Raw genomic sequence first — 25602 nt, 5'->3', positions numbered from 1 at the left:
ATTGAACATGATATCATTGAAATCATGAAAACGTGGTTGAGGGAAGGGCAGGACTGTCAGCTTAATGTCCCGCTGTATAAAAATTATCAAAGTTTCAGATGTGGGGGGGGGGAAGGGGGGGTACAAAATGGGAGGGGCTGTTGCACTGGTGCTCAGGGAGAACATTACGGCAGTACTCAGAGGATATCCTGCAGGGATCAGACAATGAAGCCATATGAGTACAACTCAGAAATAAGAAAGGGGCGATCACTTTGATGGGATTGCACGCATAGGCTTCCCAATAGTAAGCAGGAAGTAGAACGTATATGTCGAGTACAAAAGCAATAGGGATGCAGTAGTGGGGGATTTTAACTTTCCCAATATTGACTGGGATAGCCTTTGTGTAAGGAGCTTAGATGGGATGGAATCCATAAAATGCATTCAAGTAAGGTTTTTAAACACAGCATGTAGAGTCCTACGTGGGAAGAGGCTATACTCGATCTTATCTTAGGGAATGTGGATGGGCGAGTGGTGGAAGTGTCAGTGGAGGAACCCTTTGGAAACAGCTACCATAGCTCAGAGTCATACAACATGGAAACAGGCCCTTCGGCCCAACTGGTCCATGCCAGCATTCACCAAGTTTCAAGGTACTGTAGCTTCAATGGAAAGAAAATATGGTTGGCCCCAGAGTGAAGATCTTAAACTTTGGGGGGGGGGGGGGGGGGGGGGGGGAGGGGGAGGTGGTGGTGGGTGGAAAAGAAGTGGGGAAGGACTGATTTCAACTACATATAGCAGGTCCTGATGAAGGGTCATTTAAAAGCAAAATAGTAGTAAGAGCTCAGAGTCAGCATCTCCCTCTGAGGATAAGAAACAAAGATGTTAAGATTAGAGAACCTTGATATACAAAGGAAATTTAAGGTTTAATCAGAAGTGAGGAAACACATGTTGGATACAAGCATTTGCTTTTGAGTGAGTGCTTTGAGGATTATAGGGGATATAGGAGAGAATTCAAGAAGCAAGCTGAAGTAGAATCCCAAAACCCTTTATTAAGTGAATGAGAAGCAAGAGGATAACTAGAGAAAGGGTAGACCCCATTAGGGACCCAAAGAGGAAATCTATGGGTGTAGCCTAAATGAATACTTTTCATTGGTATTCACTAGGATGTGGAGCATGGAGAGATAGGGGAGGAGTACACTGATATTCTAGAACATGTCTAGGTAATGAAAGAGGAGTTGTTAGAGATATTGGCATGCATTACGGTGGATAAATTCCCAGGGCAGAAGAGGATCTATCCCAGAATGGCATGGGAAGTAAGGGAGGAGATTGCTGGTGCTCTAATGGAGATTTCTGCATCTTCATTAGCCATGAGCAAGATACTAGAAAACTGGAGAACAGCTGATGTTGTTCCTTTATTTAAAAAAGGCAGAAAGGATAAGCCAGGAAACTATGGGCCGGTGAGCCTTAGAATGTTTTCCAATAATTTCCCTACTATTGATCGAAGGGTCAGGATTTATGTTCACTTGGAAAGGCAGGGACTGATTAGAAGGAGTCAACATGATTTAGTGCAGTAGAAACCCTGTCTCACAAATATGATTGAGTTTATTGAGGAGGGAACTGAGAAAATTGATGAAGGCAGCACAGCAGGCATGGTTGACATGGATTTTAGCAAGGCTTTTGTCTTGTACAGTACATTGGACCAGAAGGTTCAGGCACTTGGGATCCAAGAAGTGAGGGCAAACCAGATCCAAAATTGGCTTGGTGATAGGAGGGAGGTGGTCACGGTAGAGATGTGTTTTTCTAACTGGACATCTGTAACTAGTGTTGTATTGCAGGGACTGGGGCATAGTAGATACCGAAGGTAGGTGTAACAGGATACAGAGGGGCATAGATCAGCAGAAAATTTGAGTAGTGCTGTGACAGATGGAATTTAATTCAGACAAGTGTGAGGTAATTCATTTTCAGACAAATGGCAGGGACCTCGGGAGTGTTGATATATAGAGGGAACTAGGTGTTCAAGATCATAGCTCCCTGAAAATGGTGACACAAGTAGATAGGGCAGTGAAGAAGGCATTCCACATGCTTGCATTCATAAGATGAAGCACTGAGTATAATAGTTGGGATGTAATGTTGCAGCTGTGCAAAACAGTGGTCTGGCCACAAATGAAGCATTGTGCACAATTCTGGTCACCACACTACATGAAGGACGTGGTAGCATTAGAAAGAGTGCATAAGAGATTCATGAGGATGTTGCCTGGAATGGAGGGTTTTACTTATAAGAAGAAATTGGATAGATTGGGTTTATTCTCACTGGAACATAGGGGTGATCTTATAGGTTTATAAAATCATGAAGGGCATAGATAGGGTAGATAGTCAGAATCTTTTTCCTAGACTGGAGGAGTCTAAACTAGAGGTTATAAGTTTAAGTGAGAGTCATACAGCATGGAAACAGGCCTTTTGGCCCAACTGGTCCATGCCGACCAAGGCTCCCATCTAAGCTAGTCCCACTTGCCCATGTTTGGCGGGAGAAATTTAAAGGAAATATGAGGAGCAAGACTTTCCACATTGAGGGTGGTGGTTATGTGGAACTAGCTGGAGAGGCAGTGGTAGAGGCAGATATAAATACAGTGTTTAAAACGGCATTTGGACAGGTACTTGGAGAGATAAAGCATAGAGGGATATATGTCTGCTGCAGGCAAATGAGACTAGCGTAGTAAGTGTGAGCAGGCAAGTGCAGGGAGCAGGCCAGTAATGTTCTCAAACCGTTAAATACATTACCATTACTAATTCATTGGTTATCCATTAACCAATACCTATTTTGGAGAACAACACAAGTGGTGATTTTTAATACCACAACCATAAACTCTTGTCTTAAGAACTGTTCATGTTTGGATGACTAAATTAAGCAAAATGGCACCATAGTGTTTATGTAACTGAACTAGGAACAGGTGGAATGTAAAACTTGTATCAATAATGTATATTGTGCAACTAGGGCATAGTCATGCAAAAAAAATCTGGTTCGCCTTTTAGGGAAGGAATTTTTTTTTGATATGTGGCCTGCAAATGCTTCTAGATCCACAGCAACTGACAGATTCCTTCCTCTAAAATGCCCTAGGAAGCCTAAGAACATTTATCAAATGTTTCCAAGGGCATTTCAGCAACCTTAATTTCCAAATATCCAGGAATCATGCCAAAATTCTGATCACTCAGTCAATTCAAAGAGCTGGCTGAATCCTGAAGGACAAAACTGTGGCAGGTGACAAGAGAAAAAAAAAACAAGAGAAAAACCATTTTACACTGGTCTGTACTGGTATGAGTGAACACCATGTAGAGTTTGTGCAGGCAAAGTCTCACTTTTAAAACATGCACCTTCCTTAGCTGTTCATGGCATTACCACAGTGCTAAAAAAGGTCAGGCTTAGCATCTCAAAATTAATCACTCATGTAGGCACTGTGGACCACAATCTACTACCTAATGAGCTGGTGGTATAAAGGATTTTGGAGCATCATGGTTATGTTGAGGGAAGAGTAATCCAGGAGCACTGAATCTGGGAGACAGAAGTTCAAGTCCTACCACAAAAACTGGGGAATTTAAATACAGTTAAATAAATAACTGATGGTATTTTTAAATTTAGGTTATGGTGGCCATGAAACTAATCACATTGTCATAAAAACTCCAAACAATACATGAATGGCTTTTATTAGTAGTACCTTGCCATTCCTATCTAGACTTCCCTTTAAAACAGCCTAGCAACCCATTCAGCTTAGGAGGCAATAAATGTTGAAATTAAGGAAAGGAATCTCTCAGACTACCATCAGGCACCAGGAAAGCCAATCAAGAGTCTCTATAAACATAAATAAAAACATACTGCCAACCTGGTGAAAATATAACACAAGACTTTATGCCATATTTAATCAGAGGCATATTACAGTTAAGCAAACCACAGCCAAAGGAACAGGCCAATGTTTTGTAGTCACATTGCACTCGGTTGTGAATGATGGATGATGAAACAATTAATTGGAGAAGACAACACCAATAACATACCCATCCTCAACCACAAAGTAGCTGAACATACGAGTTTGAAAAAAAGAGGCCAAACTATTGGCAAAAATCTTCAGTCAGATGGGCCATGTGGATGCTCCATCTGTCTTCTGCTAAAGACAGAGATGGAGCATCTCTGTCAATTGCTTGAAGACTAGCTTCACCATCAGTGAAGCTAGTCTTCAAGCAATTTAATTCAATCAGCTTACAACAATGGATAGAGCAAAGGCTATGGGTGCAATCAATATCATGGTGATAATGTTATAGCTTTGTGTTTTAATATCAGGCACATGCAAATGAAGCTATTTCATTATAGCTAAATTGCTGGCATCTACCTGACAAATAGGGAAAAAATGAAATATCCTCCAAATACCTCACTTTAAGTGCTAATCTGGTGGGAAACAAATATCCAATAAATAATCACAAACAAAATGTCTTCATTTATACCTGCAACCTTAACATAAACTGCAAGATAATTAAAAACACTGCATCCGTAAAAGTTTGCTTCCTAAGCTAGTCTTGCATCTAATACAGATTCTTGTTTTTTTGACACTAACCCTGCAGTCTCTCAAGTTGCTGCTTAAATCCATGTAAAACATTAACAACCCAAAATTGAAGTAGCAGGGACTATAATCAAGATTACAAGTAGGCAGGAGACTCTCTGGACCCATGGAAACAACCATTCCTTAAAACAACTATTCCTCCTCTAATAGTTGCCATAAGTGTTCACAAAAAGCTCCACTGAGGTCTCTCCATTATCAGCAGGTGCTGTTCTGTGTGGGTGTTGCATTTCTGGACTTACCAATACTTTAATGAGATTTTCAACCAAGGACCTAACAGGTCTGTCAGATGAAGGCAACAGATCACTCTTCAATGAGCAAAAAGTGTTCTCCTGATATCCAGGCTGATATTTATCCCTCAACTAGCTCCACTGGAGAAATAATAGTGGACAAAACAATCCATTTTTTTTCTATAATTCTGGAACAAAAGCTGATTCTTGCATTTGTCTATTTTAAAATCAGTTCCCATATTTTGTTTTGTAGATTGCTAATACAGCAAACAATATCAGTACTTCAGTAGCATCATCAACGCTGTGGGTGCCTGCTGTTCCATAAGCACACAAGAAAATAGGAGTAGCTTACTTAGTCCCTCAAGACTGCCCCCCACCCCATTAAATATGACTGTGGCTGATCTATCCCAGGCTTCAACCACTCTTCTGTGCCAATTCAAAATAGCCCTCAGTTTCCCAATGTTTCAAAAATTTATCTAGCTCCTCTTTAAATACTTCCAGTAATCTCGTCTCCACATCCTTCCAGGGTAGAAAATTCCAGAGATTCATCACTCTCTGCAAGAAAATATTCCTGTGCACCTCAGACCCCCTTATCTTTTAGCTATATCCCCTTGCTTGAGACTCTATCACTAGTGGAAATTTTTCAATATCTATCCTGTCATACCTCCTTAGGATTTTACATGTTTCAATATGATCACTCCTCATTCCATTACATTCCAAAGAATATAGATATAACTTTCCAAGCAGCTTGTGAAAGGACAACCTCTTATCCTTGGAATTAGCCAAATTAATCTCTTTTGCATTGCCTCCAATGCTAGTATACAATTTCTTAAATAAGGGAACCAAATCTGTGTACTGTGCTGCAAGTATGGCATCACCAACATCCTGCACAATTGTAGCAATACTTCCCTATTTCTGAACTCCAGACACCTTGAAACAAAGGCCAACATGCCATTTATCTTCCTATAGTAAGGTACAAAAAAAATGTTGTTTCAAATTGCACTGAGATCATTCCTCATCACAGAGAGGTAAATGGAAGTCCTAGTGGCAAGTAGATTTACAGGATTTTTCAGGGTTTTTTATTTCACATCAAAAATTAATAATTTGCATATCTTCCACACTTTGTTCTATGATAATTGTGCCAAGAAGATAAAGGGCCAAATTGAAACATATGGAATTAACAAGTCACATTATTGATCAAATTTGATCTAAACCAATAGGGCATGTGGATTTCTTCAACCGTTTTAGTTTATCACTTTTCATTTTGTCAATGAGGAGTTAGCTCTCATCAAAATGAATTAGCACATGATGCTTAGTTGCAACAATGCTTACCCAGAGATCTTAATTGTTCCTTCAAAGTATTGCACAGAACTATTTAATAAAGCCAGATTAACCTGATTTTCCAATAAGATGATGGCCTCACCCTAAAGTACAATTTAAGTTATGTGCAACTAAAAGATCAGACCAACTGAGCCACACCCAATAATTCTAATTTAATGTCCTTGCCTTACAACTAACACTGCAGGTACTTAAACTACATCTCTTCAGTGTACCAGTATGAAACGGCCACAGGAAATAATTCCCAAATCCAATGTCAGGAGGGCGTCTTTGAGTGGGCATTAGCTTTCAAAACAAAAATTTGTATAAAATGGAACCAATGAATTTAGCAGTCAAACCCATTCCATCAGTAAATGGATATGTTTTGAAGAAGTTTTTGACCTAAAATTGTAGGTGGAACACATTCCAATTTCTACCTCATTGTTTGGACCAGAGCTTGACTGAGGCCTTCACTCTCTGCAATCACACATGGAGAATAGAGGAGGGAGCATTAGAACAGAAATGTCATTTTAAACAAAGTAGAATAAATAAAATTAAAAAAGGAACATAAATGAAACCACTTGGTTAATGAACTCAAAATGGTCTTTTCTGTGATGTTCCGCATTGGTTTTCACTAACTCTGAGAACTCCACAGAATTAATGTAGAGAGAGGACACGAATTTGAGATTAGACAATCCAGTGGATGGTTTAAAGAAGCTAATTTACATAGAAGTTCAGGGAAAAATAAAATGGCAGGTGGTCAACTACAGAAGGCCCAACTTTTATAAAGGTATGCACAATAATATATGCAAACTGTAAGCATACATCACATTATCATAGCAAACAAGTTGCTACAAATTTGATAACTGCAATACTTAATGCTGGGTGATTATGATTAAAAAAGTGGCTCATTATTTTCAATAGCAAATGGAAAACAATTTTGATTGTTAATATAGCCTATGTTTTCATTATATTAGCCAAATGGCATCAGATTTTAAAGGACAAATGCCCTTCAGTAAAGGAGCAGGTGGAGTTAGCTTCACATACCAATGTCAGAAATGAAATTAAACTCATGATTTTCCCAACAAACTTATTTCTAGATTTTATCATATACCCAGCATAATCTGTTGATTTCATTTCTCAAATTTGTCAATTACTTACATTTTCAGAACTAAATTGATTTAAATTAAAAGTAGTTATTACCATAACGTGGTGATAAATATTTGATAATACAACACATGCTTTCAAAACAAAAGAAGAATAAAGGGTTTGAACATACAGATTTTCCTTCTGTGGATTCCTTGTGGTTTTTCTGTTCAGGAGACTGCTTCAGGAAAGATCTTTCAAATATTGCTTTTAATGACTCCTTTTCTTGCCTTTTTCTCTTTTTTAGGCTTTCCAGGTCCAGTGAAGTAGTTACATCTTTTCTGGCAGGTCGGGCCGAAAAAAAAGATTTGAAGTTTTCCAAAGTATTCTCACCAGAAGCACGAATGGGTGCTTCTGCTGGTGGTGGTTCTTCTTGTGGTGGTTCATCTGTCTTTTCAGAACTCTTAGTTTCATCAGCAACATCTACTTTATCTTCTGCATTAGGTGCATCAAAGATTAACTGAGTGAGCTGCTCTAAAAATCCCGAATTCTTCTTTGGCTCCAGCGGCCTTCCTTCATCTTTTCTTTTTGGTAATGATTCTGCCAAAAGTTTTGCTGCAGATTTTTGACCAGGCTGAGTCAATTTTAACATTGCCAAGTCAGTATCCCTTTGTTTAATCTCTGCAATGGTCTCCCTCGCCTCACCTGTAGCACCTTTCTTCAATAAACGCAATCCACTAAATAGAGCGGGCATTTGAAAGGCTTTCTCCACCTGTGTAGCAGGACCTTGGCTAGAAGAATTGTCAGAACTGCCAGTTGATATAGGTAATGCAAAATCATTTCCTGAATTATCTGATGAATTTTGTTCTTTTCCAGTGCCATTATTAGCATTTTCTGTTTTATCTTTACTGGGTTCCATTCGAGAGATTAAATCCTTATTTGATAATCCAGGTTCAGAAATTATCTGTGTCTCTTCTGTTTCAGTTATAGCAATGTTTTCTTGTTGCTGACTTGATGTAGGATCCTTATTCTTTTGTAAATTTTGTTCTAGAGTCTGCTTTGAATTTTCGTGACTTGACAATGGAACTTCAGTTTCACTGATTTGTTTTTTGTCTGGTCCAGCTTCATCCTCTGAGTCAGTATCACTTGTTGTCTGAACGAGAATCACATGTACTTTATCTTCATCCAAATCTGTGATTAATGGCTGTGCAGAACTAGGAGGTTCCAAAGAACACTCAGGTGCACAAGATAGTTTATTTTGTTTTTCAGTACTTTCAATCTGAATTTTGTTACCCATTGATTGTTCTTGCACTTTATCATTCTTTTCTGGTTCTTCTTTTGCTTCAAGCTGCTCATCAGACTTAGTTGCATCATTCTCCCTGGCATCATCAGACGTAGTGTCAGGACTGAGAGAGCGGTAAGAGGTTAACAATGCATCGCCTTGGTCAACCTTTTGTTTCGTTGGTTCTGAGATCGGCTTGGTCCCACTGCGTTGACCCAAAAATGACATTTTCATCGAAAATGAGGAAAAGAGCGATGAGGCAGCTTCTGTGGATAGAACTGCTGAATTCTCTGTCTGCTCCATTGCAGCACCATTGCTTATATTTTCTGTCATATTGCTACTGCTCAAGCAGACTTCTAAACCCCCTTTCTGGAAATACTTAAGTAATTTAGTATATAACTTATATCAGCTACTGGTGGATTGTTTGTTTTATGATATGTACAATTTCCAAAATCTGTTTCTAAAGTGAACTTTAATCTTTGTCCTCTACTGCCCCCACTATCACATCTAGTTCATTATATTCCCAAAACTAAAACATAAAATCTGTGAACACTTAATGTGAGTAGGACCTTTAAACTCCCACAAACAAACATATCTGTCTGCCATCATCTATATACTAAAGGAACATTGCTGTTGCTATACTTTGCACTTCATTAATTAGAACAAAAATACATTTTTATTTACCTCAAAAATCCATTAACAGATTAATATAGTTACCCTAATTACATGTAATTTTCTCTCCACCCAAAATTAACATGTAGGAACAAATACTGAATACCCTTGACTGAGAAGGCCTGTAGTTTCAAAATGAACCTTAAAACTCCCAGAATCCGTCAAGCAAGGTTAAATTCCAATACAAAAACAGGAATGAACTTCTGAGAACATCTTTCCTGTGGTTTCTCCAGTCTTTTGGCTTTCTTCACTGGCATTCCAGAAACCGAGAACCCGGCAGAGTAAGATTAGACAGGCTTCGTCAGAGTCTCAAATCACCAATAAAGTTCATACTGAAGTGAAGTTAGAGGGCTGCAGGCCTGAAAAGACTGGATAACTCTTCATTCTGAACAGCAGTTGAAAATCTAACGTCTTTGACAGAGAATACAAATAACCCTCCTCCTCCAGCGACTTCTAGCTTTCAGCTGGAATGCGAGTTTCCGGCTTTACTGTGAGGCATGAAAGCCCACAGAACTGGTTTCATGTTTCTAACTGCCTCAACTACTTCCGCAGTCCAGGCAGGTACTTATCAAACACCCCACCCAGAGTGAGCAGTGTGAGTAGTGAGCAATCTGACAGCATGCGTAATTGAGTAACTAAAAGCATCTGCTATGTAATCAGTGTATGAAGCTCTGTAGCTTAAAGAAGAAAGTCCAGCAACTCACTTTTTCCTTTTCGACTGAAAACCACTGAGTTTTTCAGACAGAATTCTGTGAGCTGTTCTTACTATGGAGTTTCTGACCACATTATACCATAATATTTTTCCATAGAAGTTATATCTCCATACCATCAACAATAAGGAAGTTATAAGAACAGATGAACAATGCCCTTACAAGGAAATAATGAAGTATTTGGAATACGTAAACGTAGCTAAAAATTCAGTCAATTAATATATAATTTTCTCCATGCTGTGTTGGAGAGAATGGTGTTTGTTTATATTGTGGGCAGCATCTGACTTTGCAAATAGCTGCAATAGAAAGTCAACAGCTGTTAACTTTTAATTCAATAGGTCATACTATAAAATGAAAGAGCCACAGTTTAAATTTAAACCGGTCTGCAAGCTGCATTTCCTAATGGCATACTTTCTGCTCCTGAAACCAGTCTTTGAATGATTATAGTACATTCTGCATTAATCACATTATTATTTTCACACTTGGCCATATACACATGGCTATCAGGGCTCAGCTTTACATTAACCAAGTCTGGTTGAAAATTTATATATATTTCAAAGACCAAGAGAGTTCTAAATTCAACATTACACTTAATTCATAATTAAGTTTGTCCTACATTCATATCTAAGTAACACAGGGTAAAAAATAACTAAGTAACACAAGTAATTCAGAAGCTCATATGAATGGAAGCTCTGTTCAAAATTTTTCAGGTTGGGAAGTGAGCAATACACACTTAAAGCAAATATTGGGCAAAACAGTGTGAAAGAAAGAGATAGGGAGAGGGAGATTTAAAAAAAGGAAAAAAAGACGGGGGAGAGGAAGGGGGGAAGAGAGCAAGATTCAAAGGGGTCTTGGTAATATAAAAATGTTCGTTAATCATTAACAATAGCTTGATCTCAGGAGTTAATCCAGGGTTCACAGGGTTAGCTCGTGAAAGCAGAGTGATAATGGACAGAAAACATCTGACATTGTGATCTCACTAAAAATATGATAGCTTCACAGCTGCTCTCCTGACTGACTCTTTGGAAACATGTATCATTAGGCACCGAGTTGGTTCTTTCCTTAAATTGAGCATAATTATGCCAGTCCTCATCTCAGTATCTTAGACCCACTTTTAGCTTACTGCTGTTTATAGGTCTCTGTCTTCTACTAGTTAAATAGCTCCTTGATCTCCATTTTCTGCTAATAAGTCCAAGAGTCACTTCGCAGGTGCTAATTGTAGTGGACCTTAATGTAGTCCTGACTCTGTGGACACTCTGGTGCTCCAGTTTGTTGGAAATTGTCAGGTTATCTATGAGGTGCTATCTTTGAAATGTCGGTTTCTGTTGCCATTGTTCTGGGACCAGGCTGATGGAGATAACAGAGCAAATTATGTGGTGGTCATCCAACTGTCATTTGTATCTGCCGTGGTGTGATTGGCATATGCAACCTTGCAGGTTCTCACTCAGACGATTATGTAATCCAAGAGGTGCCAGTGCCAGAATAAAGGGTGTTACCATGAGGTCTAGTGCCGGTCTCTCTGATGAAACAGTGTTAGTAATGACAAGATTGTGGTTAAACCATTGTGTCAAGAGGACAACTCCATCAGAATTAGCTTTCACTACTCCCTCCTTACCAATCACGCCTTACCAGAGCATTGCATTTTTTCCAAATCACGGCATTAAAATTACCCAGGTAGTTCCATTTGTCTCCCTCCAGGATGCAGACCAGCAGTTTGCTTTAGGATGGAGTACAAGTCCTCCTCAGGCATATCCATAGCTTCCAGGGTTGGGACATATGTTTTTTTTAAAATAAGAATGCACCCCGGGGCCATGAGATCTTATTCAACAGGGACCGTCACTGAGACACTAGATTAGTTCAGTATTGACAGCAAATCTCACCTCATGAATTTGGCATTCTTGTTCCGGTTTGCCCTTCTGAAGATGTACTAGCTCTCTGAGCCAGCCATCTCCTGCTTGTCGTACCTCACTCAGGGCAGGCTTGGATTGGAAACCTCACCACAACCCAAAGGAAAAAGAAGCAGCTCGATGGGTAGTTAAAAGTTGTAGTTAAACACAAAACTTGTGACTTAATGGAACAGATGGTGAATGGAAAGAGTGCAACTTTCTGAAAATGGGTTTTCCAGTGCTGTCAAGGTTGTCTATGGACCAAACACCCAAGGGCTGCCCCACTAACAGCCAAAGATAGAGGCAAACGCACTAATGTCAGAGAGATAGTCAGCATCTGCTGGAGGGAACACTTTGAAGAACTCCTCAATCATGACTTAGTCCTTGTACAACACCATCATCTGACAATAAAGATCAACAAGGAGACCCTGTAAAACGTAAAACACTTCACATACCTCAGGACCACCTCTGAACAAAAGCAGATATAAGTGCTTGAAGATCAAAGCCTCAACTCCAGCACAGTGCTCATGGTCTACTGGGCAGCAGTGAGCCTGCTCTCTTGTACACCGCTTAATCATGGACTGTCCACAGGAGGCACATCAAAGCACCAAAGAGATACCACCAACACTGTCTCCACAAATCCACTGGTACATAATCAAACCAAGAGCAGCACCTCTCCCAGGCTAACATCCTCAACATTAATCCCCTAATTGCACATGGTCACGTCTTGTCATGCCCAACATCAGATCCCTGAAGCCCAATTTCATGTTCCTGAAGTAAAAACTCCATTCCATGCTCCATCACAGTAAGAGATTTCTGATGAACAAAAGAAACAGTTCAAGAATGCACTGAAAGGTTCAAGAATGCACTGAAAGCTTCCATGAAAATATGCAAGGTATCCTCCAACTCATGGGAATCCCTGGCCAATGACCACTCAACATGGAGGAGGAGCACATGTGATGACATCAAGGACCTCAAGTCCACTTGTTGGGAGCACAAAGAAGCCCAGTGTAAATGGCAGAAGAGCCACTTTCCAAAATTACCCACTTGCTTTCCCCCAAATTCACCTCCTGCCCCACCTGTGGAAGCATATATGGGTCCCGCATTGGTCTCGCTGACCACCTCAAAACCCAGAGAACGTGCATGGAAATAAGTCATCCTCAGTAATGCAGATTTCCCAAGAGAAAAGAAAGCCTCTTAGTTTGAGGGCTGCTTTTGCAGCAACAAAATGGGATCCAAAGGAAGGGCAATCTCAAAGGCCCAGAGACAGCAGTAGCTGATACAGACCTATTTACAGCTAGGCAACAGGTAGTGCCTCATGATGGACGAACAGTTCAGAGGAGGCCTTACCCAAGCAAAGGGTATAATTCTGTGCTGTGCCAGAATACCGATGTCTTAGTAGGTTCAGGGCATGATGGCAGGTGGAGCAGATTTGTGTAACTTAAAGTGCTAGAGGAATACAGGACAGAAACAGGCCCCCTGGCCCACAGAGTCTGCGCTAACCATCAACCACCCATGTACAACAATCCTATATTAAGCTTAATTTTTATTCTCCTCATATTCTCATCAACAACACCTCCCCAGTTTCTGCCACTCATCTTCCACTTCCGATGAAAGGCCATGGACCTGAAACTTGAGCTCTGTTTCCTCTCTCCACAAATGCTATCCGAATTGCTGAGCATTTAGCACTTTTTTTTAAATTTTGGGTTTTCAGCTCCCACACTACTTTGCTTATGCTGCAGGGTAGTTTCAGGTCCAAGGTCTTACATCAGAAATGGAATACACTTAACACTGTTTCAGCCAGGTATGTGTGGCAGGGAGTAGGAAGTCAGAGAAAAGAAGAAATGAAAGGTCTGTGATTAGGTGGACGATAAGTGCAACTAATTTATAAGCAGGAATAAGTGTGCAGAGGGGGATGGCAATGGCATAGGTTAAGAAACAAAACAAAATGGTTGTAGAAGAGGTGACATGGGAATGGAAGAATTATTACCAGCCTCTATTGTCCAAAAATATGGGAGATGTGGTTATGATCTGAAATAATAAAATCGCTTGAGTCCAAGAGGCTGATAACTGCTTGATGGGAAGGCGAGGTCCTGTGTCATGAACCACCATCAGAGCGACAAATGTGTGAAGACTTAAAAAGACAATGATCAGAAGTTCCAGGTCTTGCTTGTGGATTGAATAGAGGCATTCCAGGATAGTCAGCTTCTCACTTAGCCCTGGATATATCCAATAAAGGGGAACGTAAAATGGGAATAGGCCCTTCAGTCCACCGTGTCTATGCTGACCATGATGCCAATCTAAACTAATCCCATCTGCCCGCATCTGGTCCATATCCCTCTATTCCCTGCCTGTTCATGTGTCTGTCTAAATGCCTCTTAAGCATTGCTCTTTTATCTGCTTCTACCATCTCCCCTGACAGCACATTCCAAGCACCTACCACTCAGTGTAAAAAAAAACTTGCCTTGCACATCTCCTTTAAACTTTCCCCCTCTCACCTTAGACCTATGCCCTCTTGTATTTGACATTTCCACCCTGGGAAAAAGGGTCTATCTACCTATCTATGTATCTCATAATTTTATATACTTCTGTCAATTCACCCCTCACCCTTGTATGCTCCAGAAAAAACAATCCAAGTCCTGATGCGGGGTCTCGACTCGAAACATCAACAACTCCTTTGCCCCCCCACAGATACTGCTTGACCCGAAGAGTTCCTTCAACCCAGGCAACATCCCAATGAACCTCGTCTATACCCTCTCCAAAGCCTCCACATCCTTCCTGTAGTGTGGCAACCAGAATTGGACACAATACTCCAAATGTGGCCTAACTAAAATTTTATACAGCTACAACATAATTTCCTGACTTTCATACTTAATGCCTTGACCTCCAAAAGCAAGCATATCATATGCCTTCTTTACCACCCTATCTACTTGTGTTGCCACCTTCAGGGAACCATGGACTTGCATCCCTAGATCCCTCTGTACATTAATGCTCCTAAAGGTCCTGCCTTTTATTGTACACCTTTTTCTTGCATTTGACCTCCAAAAATACATCACCACATACTTGTCCAGATTTAACTCCATCTGCCACTTCTCCACCCAAACTTCCTACTGACCAATATCCCATTGTATCCTTCAACAACTTTCCTCACTATCCACAACTTCACCAATTTTCATGTCATCTGTAAACTTAAAAGAGAAAAATGAGGTTCTGTTAGACTCAATTTTACTTTTCCACAGAAATCATCCAATGAATCCTCCTGATTAAATGAGAACATGTACGTTAACAACTCAGCAACAAACATGAAAGATCAAGTGGAACAAGCAGTGAACGCTACCCCTTCTGACTTCACTTCCTGGACAGGAGAACATCATCAAATCCTCCTGAAATTGCAGGCTGATAATTTCTTTCCTTAGCTAAGTTAATGCCACACTGTGTATGTTGTGTGTTCCCCTTGGCACTCATTAGGTGTGTGCTTTTCTATAGTCTCCAAGTGACAACGCCTCAAAGGAGGTGGCATTTAAAAATATAAAGTAGCAAGTTGAAACACTGAACTATTATGGTGCCGTTTTCACAAATTCTGCACATATGGTTAGCACTGTCACAATGAAATACAAATCAGCACCAAATACAGATCAAGAAATCTTCTGCTGAGCCACAACCAGCATAATGATCAAATCAATATCACTAAAATCATCTGCATTTATAAAAATGTAGCAGAAACCATCATTGCCTGCTCTTATATACAAATCAGATTTATTGTATTGGGTGGATCCAGTTGGAGTCAGACTTCATGGGTGTGTCACTCAAGGAATTTGAATTCCACTTCAATGCAATCATAACCCATTCCAAAACAAATAATCATGTGATAAAATGTTTGTAGAGTATTTTTGGCACATCATGCAAGTACGGGTGACATCTGCATTACAATGGAAATCCACCCTTACGGAATTTACAAATCACTACCAAAAACAAATCTGAGATACAGAATAAAAATTCACTCTCACGGAATGTGTGTGTCAATTTTTTGTTTTTTTTTTCCAACTCACATTTCTTGATGCACGTGCAGATGATGTGGCTTTGCGTTACAGAAAATTGAGATATTGGTGGTTTTCTAGGAACGCAACCCCCTCTCATGATGTGGGGGATTGCATAACACCACTTCACTACAGGCAATGTTCTTTCATTTCCCTAATTTATGCCTATATGTGAATTCTAAGGTTTTTTTTTTACTCCATTCAGATAATTCTCTGTTTTTAGTATGTACTTTCTAAATCTTTAGCTTAAATGCAACTCATTGTATAAACCCGACTTAAAATTGGTAGCTTAAGAAGTTACAAAATCAGAGTAAATGCCTTTACTTTACAAGCTGTAAAAAAGGCCTGAGACCCAACTGTTATTAGATGTTGTTGTAACAGGACAGAGATACTTGCATATATAAAAAAGAAATCACAAGAAATCAAAAATATCATTTGGCTCATCAAAATATTCAGTGTTTTCATTAACAAAAGAAATGATACAAGTCAGTTCATTGAAGCTTTCCAAAAGACACTGCAATGATAATTCCATTAAGGTCTTCACATTCAAGATCAACCCAGAGTAACATAGAAAAGCTTACTCTATTGGTCATTTATCTAATTGAGGATTTCATTGCAAGTATTTGACTTACCCTGATTTTACTCTTGTTTACAAACTGACCTTCAAAGCAGTTATCCAACCAACAATTTACTATAAACCATGCAGCTCAATCAGAAAAACCCAAATGGAAATTAAAACACAAAATCAGAACACTCAAGTTCAGTAAATGTTTTCAACAGCAAAAATTAGGTAAAAATTGTTAGAATGATGGAAAAAGCAGTAGAGCAAAATATATGTTTTTTTAAACACTGGGAAGAAGTCATACAGGTCCTCCCCAGCTTACGAATGTTATGTACAGCTCATATGGATTTGCCTGCTGCTGTGGAGACGCAGGCATCTTCTGCTACCTAGGAACTATGTTCGCAGCCACATTTCCAACTTAGGAACTGTTCAAGTTACGAACAGTTCAGAGGGATGGAACTCTGCCAATAATAGGGAAGAATATCAAACAAAAAGAGCTGAAGTCAAAGTTCTATAATTGTGCTTTTGTTTTATTTATATTGGGAACTGTGGACTTTTTTCAAGAAAAAAATCTGCATTTCTCATTGGTCCATGTGCTGGTTTTTCAATGGCAGAGGTCCAGGAAGAGTTCCAGTTTACTCAAATGTTGAACAAAAGACCTGAAGCACTGGTCAGCATATTAAGGTAGAATCTAATATACAAACTTAAAACTTTTTTTAAAAATTTACAGCACGGTAACAGGCCCTTCCAGCCCAACGAGTCCACACTGCCCATTTATATTCATGTTAACCTACCCGTACGTCTTTGGAATGTGGGAGGAAACTGGAGCACCCAGAGGAAACCCACGCAGACACGGGAAGAATGTACAAACTCCTTACAGACAGTGACAGGAATCGAACCCCGATTGCTGGCGCTGTAATAGTGTCATGCTAACTGCTACACTACTGTGCCACCCTAATACCACAGCTATTTAACTGTGCAACAGCCTGCAACCAATCTGACGACGCCAGTGCTTAAGCTGACTTCAGGCTTATCAGAGAACTTGATAGAGGCCATCAATAATGATAAATTTTGTGATAATATGGGGCTAGGACAGCTGTTATGTTTTCCAGTTAGTTCTACTTTCAAGGTGGTTTCTCCTTTTTTTGGTCAGATTTCTATTTCACATCCTTGCTATCCTTTGCCCTTCTTAAGGTCCACTCTCTCTATTTTTAAATCTTCATCACTTCAATGTGGATGTACTTTTTTTTTCATTGTGATATTACATAGAATAAAGGCACAAATTTGAATGAAAATTCTTATAGTTTGCACAAAACTGTTTTTGAATGAGCACGAGCCTCATTTTCATCTCATACAACTCGCTTAGTAGAAGCCACACCCATGACTGTAGATGAAGGCTCCAATCAACCAGTTGCACATGTGGTTCTGAGTTTTAGGAGAGAATTACTGCATGATGAAACTATCATGGCAACTTTTGGCAATGTAGCACTGATGTTCAGGATAAGGTAATTAGCACTATACATCATGAATATGATGTTAACATTAAATGAATTGTTACAGAGCTTGGAGGGATATTAACCAATCCCCTAATAGAATTCTATAAAGTCATACAAGATAAAAGTAGCAACAAATTGACCAGAAGTTAACAGTCCTTCTCAGACTTCATTTACCCGAAGTGAATTAAGGTTCCAGCAGTGGGGGCTTTCATATTCTTAGGAATATAAAATCACTATCACACTTAATTATGGTAGATTAAAAGACCAGTTAAATTTTACTCTATTACCTTCAAGAAACTGGTATTTCCAAGGGATTTCTTATTTACTTTCTTCTGCCTTTCAATCTATCATGATATTTGCCTTTTGTTCACTCCTCCCCTCCTCCTTACAATGCATTTTAAAATTTGTTTTATCTCTAACATTTCCCACACTGAATAACAATCATTGACCCAGAACATCAGTCCATTTCTTTTTCTGCAAATGTTGCCTGACCTGCTAAGCATTTTCAAACAAAGACTTGATGTCTGAAAACTCATGTAATTGGTTAGATAACCATAAAAAGATGAAAAAGAATGCACTGTATTTAAATAGCTGTAAATTAAATTGGATAGATTTGGAAGAGATTTAAAAAGGTCAAAACTGTGCATCCATGAGTCGCTGTTAAGTCATCTGAATGCTTTTCCACCAAAATCTGTAACCTCATACTCCAGCATAGCCTTCACTCTACCATAACCATCAGGCCAGGGAACAATTTCTGGTTCAGTCAGGAACGTAGAAGAGGATGCCAAGAACAAAACCAGGAATAGATAGAATAAGCAATCCAAAACTAATAGACAAGGCTAAAGCTTTGCAGTCTTGTCATATGTAGTTATGCATGAAACAGACAATTCAGCAAATAACAAGACTCTTTCAAAATTCCCATCCTTGACAACGGCAGAATCCAACACCCAAGTGCAAAAGATGCAACCACCTCCGGCCGCAGGTACTGACAGACAAATCCATTTTGTTGTTCTGCTGAGGTGCCAAAGAAGCCACTCTTCACCAATTTGATTCACTCCCGGTGATTTCAGGAAACAAATAAACTCAACTGGCAGAGCATAGGCTCTGAGCCCCAACAACATCCCAGCTGCAGTCCTGAAGATTCAACTTCCAAAACTGGCTACACCCTAGCCAAGCTCTTTTAGCACAAGTACAATACGGACATCTGGAGACACACAAGCAACTGCAGATGCTAGAATCTGGAGCAAAAAACAAGGATGAACTCAGCAGGTCAGGCAGCCTCCGTGGCGGGAAATGGACAGTCAATGTTTCGGGTCAAGGCCCTTCATCTTGTCCAGACCCAAAACATTGACTGTCCATTTCCCTCCACAGAGGCTGCCTGACCTGCTGAGTTCCTCCAGCAATGTTTTTTTTCTCCAATACTGATATCAACCTGACAAATTGGAAAATTAGCAATAAATGTCAAATCCAGTCAAGCTGATAATCACCATCAGTTTATTCTCAACCAACAACAAATCATGAGAGTTATTATTGACAGCACTATCAAATGCCTTCACTCACCAATAATCTGGATATTAATATTCACTCTGGATTCTGCCAGAAACATTGGGTTCCATATGGCTTAATAACATTAGTCTAAATATAGTCCCAAAAAGCTGAATTCCAGAGGTGATGTGACAGTGACTATCCTTAACATCAAAGCATCACTTAACCAACTAATATATCAAACTGTCCTCATAAAAGTGAAGTTAATGGTAATCATGATGCAAGCTCTTCACTGGTTGGAGTCACATGAAGGATTGCTGGAGGCCAAGAACGTCAACACTGGGCAACAGTGCCAGAATTCCTGAAGTGTCCCTGCCTCAACCATCTTCAGCCGCTTCCCTCCATCATGCGAGATATGGGGATGTTTGTTAATAGTTCTAGGGACTTCAGTTCCAATGGCAACTGTGATGAACTTGTCCATGTTCTCATCAAACAAGGCCAGTACAGTATTCAAGCATGGGCTGCAAGGAGATGACCAATAATCATGCAAAGGGCTGACAGTGACCATCTCCAACAAGAGCAACCTAAACCACGCGCCCTCACATTATGACCACCCACAGCCCCATCCTGGGGTTCACCACTGATCTGAAGCTTAACTGGATTAGCCACACATTAACTGCAAGAATAGGTTAGATGCTGGGTATTCCAAGGCGACTGACTTCCCTCCTTACTCTCCCAAGTCTTTCCATCACCTCTGCAGCAAGAGTCAAGGATGTATGGAATCTTCTCCATTTTCTGGATACATGACATCTGAAACAAAGGGGCACTCTTGACTGACGTCTCATTTACTATGTTAAGCTATCACTCTTTCACGGGTCACTGTGGGTACAATACGACTTACTTTCAAAATCCAACTTGCTGCAGGAAGTAAGGTCGGTTTAAATGCATCCTGATATGTTTAATAACTTCTAAATACACATAAGAAAGACAAAATATTATAAACTTTAAGTAAATGTTGGAAAACTTTAAAAAGCTATGTCAAGTTAATTAAATATTACTGGAAAGTTTTATTAAATGTGCCTACCAACTTATTTTCTTTGTTATTTTTGAATACATTTTACTAATATTCTTCCTGAATGAGGAATTCTCAACACCACCCCCTTCCAGGCAGAGCTGAGAACCATTTATAAAACGAGTCCAAACCCTTTATTCTGTTCCGTTTTCTCTCCAGCATATTCTTCATACAAAAAAAATTTGCAAATACACAATGGACGATATGTCACCATTCATCTGTTGGCATACAATTTAATTTGCTTACAAGATTAACATAATATCAGCTTGACATCAATTTTTTTCATACATTCCGTGATCAATAAAACAAGAGGGTTTTTTTTAAACACAGGTTCTAATCCCTTATGTTGCAGTGGTGGGAAGGCCCTAAATTGTAACCTTTCCCCGCAGAGCCTTTGCAATGGCTGCACCAAGCTTCAGTGCATCCCTCAGCATGCGGTCCTGCATATTGGAATGTGACAGCCTGCAACATTCAGTTGCAATCACTCCTTGTACTGGAAAGCAAATGAGTTTCCAGTAAATCAAAGTACGATTTTCACTGGGTTGGAAACCTTTCACCAGCAGTCGAATTTTGTTTCATTGTGTGCCCCATAAACCTTAGAATCGAGTGTTACACTCTTGTTCTGGGTGTACCTCAAGGAGGGCAAATGTGTCCTTTCCCAAACTGTGTTGGCACATGCACATTTCAGAAGGACAAGGGCACGGGACTTATCCCCATGGCAGTCATCTCGAGGGCAGTGTGTGAGGCCACTGAAATCCCAGATGTGTCTGAAGAATCTGGGAGGGGCTTTCTCTCCACCAACTAAGATCAGGCTTTGTGCTTGTTTGAAAATTCTGTCAAGTGACTTTAACAGTCTGCTTGGGAACAATCCAACAGGACCCATAATCTCTTTTACCGAGGACATTCCTGTAGACCATTGCCTCATTGATCTGTGGTCAGAAGTGTCTTTCTGCACGAAGTTTTGTGGAACAGTCTGGCTGGAACATTTAGTATAAATATGATCAGACCCATTTGTTGCAACAATGGGGACAGATAGAATCCCAGCATACATTAAGTCTTGGCATTTGCGTGCACAGAGCATGTACAGCTTGATGCAGCCACACAAAAAGTAGCCACAGGAAGAGGGAAAAATTGGGTGTATTTTTCTCCACTTTCTTTGGACATTTCTACATCATATTTCTGCAAATGTAATCCATTTTTAACTGCTAGATAAAATAGAATACAGCTTCAATAACTGTTGTACCACAGGTAAAAGCCATGGGCCACATCTGCACTATGCACAGCATCTCAGACCCAGCAACCAGGTTGTTCACCACAACTGAGTGGATATGCCACTCCAGCTATCCCGATTTCTGCTTCACCTTGGCTATGGAGTCCATCCAGTTTTTGTTTTATTCCCTGGCTCCTCAAACATATTCCTACTGCCTTACTTGATAATGAAGGGGACAAAAGATTGGTCAGGCCAGTTGGCAAAGAACATGGTCTTGCTATTATTACAATTTACTTCAGCCTCAGAGGGCAGTTCAAACTGGTCACAATTCCTCAGTTGGACTCAATGGGCAGCCCAGTGATGGGATGAACTGATAGATGCAGCATCTGTCAATTAACAAGTCTCAGCTGCACACACGCAGAATTCCAAGATTTACTTAAATTTCAACGCCAAAACACAGCAGTTCCATTCAGAACCACCTAAATTCACCATCAAGATTTAATCCACTGAAAAAGTCACACAGACAGAAAACCAGAAGGCCAAAAGAAATAATTTTTAAACAAACTTTTTAAATATTCTAAAGAGCAAACTAAAGGTTGAGACATTGACAGGAGAGTAACATAGGATCTAAATGATAAAAATGCTAAAAATAATTTCAAGTTGTTAGAGAAACAGCATTTTGGAGCAAATTTTAATGTTCTGAGGGAACTGTACTCACCACATATTAAATTGGTTTATTGATTCCATAAAGTTTGATAGCCAATAAGAAGTACAATATTAAAAAATTAAATACTCCTCAATCAACATAACATACCATTTTTAGGGTTAGATTATCAATATAGCTCCCAACTAATTGAAGCTATCAACAACTCTGTTGGTTCCACTGGACAAAACAGCAGTAGCACTCTGTGAGGCACGGGTAATTACTCACAAAATTTCTGGATTTCCACATTAAGCTACATTTGTGTGAATGTCACAATTTACTGTCAGATTTCCTCCAATAAAACAGCAAGGCCTGACAGCCTCACCATTATCAACACATATTCTTTCCCAATGATTTTCATCATTCTGTGTACTTGATTCAAAAACTGATAATTTATCATTTTGTTGTTTACAACAAAAAAGATGCCACATTCTACAAAAGGAGTTTTATTTGTTTATAGTGGTGAAAAATTAACTTCAGGAAAAGATAATAGCACTGGTGACATCACCATTTTAGAACAGAATGTTTGCCAGGGAATCTGAGTCACTGAGTAATGTCAACAGAAATTACAGAAGGCTATTATTTCAGTGAACAATAAATGACAGCATTGCAGAGTTCAAATTATTTTGATATCAGTGAAGTTACTTTTATTTTAAAAATATTTGATCACCCAACACTCAAGTTATGATAAGAGTTAAAAAAAAGACAATGTTCTATAAACAAACTTTTCTTGGTTAAATGCAGCACTACAGGCAAAGGCTCCACTAAACATAATGGCCAAGAAACTGATCTTAACAGTGGGCATTAATTCTAATAAAGAGATCTTTAAAGATATTTTTTTATTTTAAGTGGTTAACATATTCAACACCTCTATGCAATCAGACTCACCCATCACCTGCCAGCTCGTGCTCCTCCCCCTCCCCTTTTATTCTGGCTTCTGCCCTCTTCCTTTCCAGTCCTAATGAAGGGTCTCAGCCCGAAATGTCCGCTGTTCATTTCCCTCCATAGATGCTGCCTGACCTGCTGAGTTCCTCCAGCATTTTGTGTGTTTTGCTCCAGAAGCTTTTGTAACCCTGCTTTGTCAGTACATCGGTGTCAAACAAGTCCTTTTGGTTTATGAGGGATATAGGAGAGAACTGAAGAAAGAAATGAGGAGGGCAAAAGGGGACAGGAAATGCCTTTGCAAGTAAAATTAAGGAGAATTCTAAAACCATTTTTAAGTATTTTAGAAGAAAGATGGTAGCTATGGAAAGAGTAGGTTCCTTCAGGGACCAAAGGAATAATCTAGGTGTGTAGCCAGGGGATATGAGCAAGGTCCTAAATGAATACATCTCATCATTATTCACCAGGGAGAAGGATGTGGAGGCTGGAGAGTTAAGGGTGTGCTGATATTCTGAACCATGTCTGAATCAGGAAGGAGGAAGTGCTAGAAACATTGGAGCACATTAGGGTGGATAAATCCTCGTGGCCTGATGGAATCTATCCCAGGACACTAAGGGAAGCAAAGGAGCAGAATGCTGGGGCTCTGATGGAGACCTTTGCATTTTTGTTCGCTAAGGGCGAGGTACCAAAAAAACTGGAGGATTGCTAATGTTGTCCCTTTATTCAAAAAGGGTAGTAGGGATAAGCCTGGAAACTACAGGCCAGTACTAATTAGGAGGAGTCAGCTTGGTTTTGTGCAGGGGAGATCACATCTTACAAATCTGATAGAGTTTTTTTTGTGGAGGTAACTAAGAAAATTGATGAAGGCAGCACAGTAGACGTGATTTACATGGACAAAGTCCCACACGATAACCTGGTCCAGGCGCAAGGGGATCAGAGGCATGTTGGCAAACTGGATTGGTGATTGGAGGCAAAAGATAATGGTAGATTTTCTGACAACAAATGGTGTACTACATGGATCAGTGTTGGGCTTTTTGTCGTTTGTAATATACATATAAATGATTTGGATGAGAATGTAGGTGGTCTGATTAGAAATTTGCAGATGATACGAAAATGGAGAGTGAAGGACAGAAGTCAGCTAGAAAGCTGGGCGGAGCGGTGGCAGATGGAATTTAAGTGCAAGGTAATGCACTTTGGATGTCAAATTCTGGTAGGACATACAGAGTAAATGGCAGGGACCTTAGGAGTGTTCATGTACAGAGGGACCTTGGGGCGCAAGTTGACAGCTCCCTGAAAGTAGTGACACAGGATGACAGGGTAGTGAAGAAGGCATTTGGTATCTACCGAGCAGAGGCATTGAGTACAACAGCTGGGATGTATTTGTACAGTGTACAAAATATTGTTTAGATTGCAGTTGGAGTACTGTGTACAATTGTGGTTGCTATACTACACAAAGAATGTTGTAGGAAAGGAGAGAATGCAGAGGAGATTCACCAGGATGCTGCCTGGAATGGAAAGCTTTACTTTTAAGGAGAGATTGGATAGGTTGGCTTTATTTTCACTGGAACGTGGGAGGCTGAGTGGGTGACCTTATAGAGACTTATAAAATTGTGAGAGGTATAGATAGGATAGATAGTCAGTGTCTTTCTCCCAGCGCTGGGTAATATAGAACTCGACGGCATAGGTTAAAGGTGATAGTGGAGAAACTTAAAGGAGACCTGAGGAGTAAGCTTTTCCACACCGAGGGTGATGGTTATCTGGAACAAGGTGCTGGAGGAGGTGGTAGGGGTGGATACAACTACATTTAAAAAGGCACTTAAGGAGCTACATTTAAGGAGATACGGAAGGCGTCAAGGGATACAGGCCTAATGCAGACAAATGGGATTAGTGTAGATAGTCATGGATGAGGTGGGCCAAAAGGGCCCATTTCTGTGCCGTATTGTTCTATGATTATACAATAATCAGTGTTGCTTCAAGGCATTCAGCTTTTTAAGATGGAGTCAAATGACTCCTCTGTACACTGTAACAAAGCATACAAAAATTCCACAGTCAGTCTGTGAAGAACCTTGAATTAAACTACACACATTTTGTTTTAACACATCCTGTTTCACGTGTATCAATCTGTACCCTCAGCAAGGTACTTCATTAAAAGGTTAAGAATCCACTAAGCACAAATTTCTCGTACTGGTGAGGGGGGTGGAATGGCAAAGAATCACAGATGTCAAAAGGATATCTAGCGGTTACACAACTATACGGTTGGGCAAGTCTGACAGGTTCCTGATTGACTGAGGCAATTCCAAAGTGCAGACTTGAACATGACATCATAAAAGACAGCACCTGCAAAATTTGTGATGAATAAAAAGATAAGCCTTGTAAGCGTGAAGTGGTAGACCGT

At 39.9% G+C, this 25602-nt stretch overlaps 1 protein-coding gene across 1 annotated transcript in view; it reads right to left on the bottom strand.

Moving 5' to 3' along the window:
- fmn1 (formin 1) overlaps positions 1 to 25602 on the bottom strand; it is a 304321-nt gene that overhangs the window by 256687 nt on the left and 22032 nt on the right. The window contains exon 4 of the mRNA XM_052015214.1: positions 7404 to 8891. Within this exon, the coding sequence (XP_051871174.1) occupies positions 7404 to 8891 (1488 nt within the window). The remainder of the gene's footprint in view (positions 1 to 7403; positions 8892 to 25602) is intronic.

This window comes from Pristis pectinata, chromosome 1 (genome assembly GCF_009764475.1).
Source record: "Pristis pectinata isolate sPriPec2 chromosome 1, sPriPec2.1.pri, whole genome shotgun sequence".
NCBI lineage: Eukaryota > Metazoa > Chordata > Chondrichthyes > Rhinopristiformes > Pristidae > Pristis > Pristis pectinata.
Note: the sequence above shows the minus strand (reverse complement) of the source record. Positions and strands in the feature narration are given on the sequence as shown.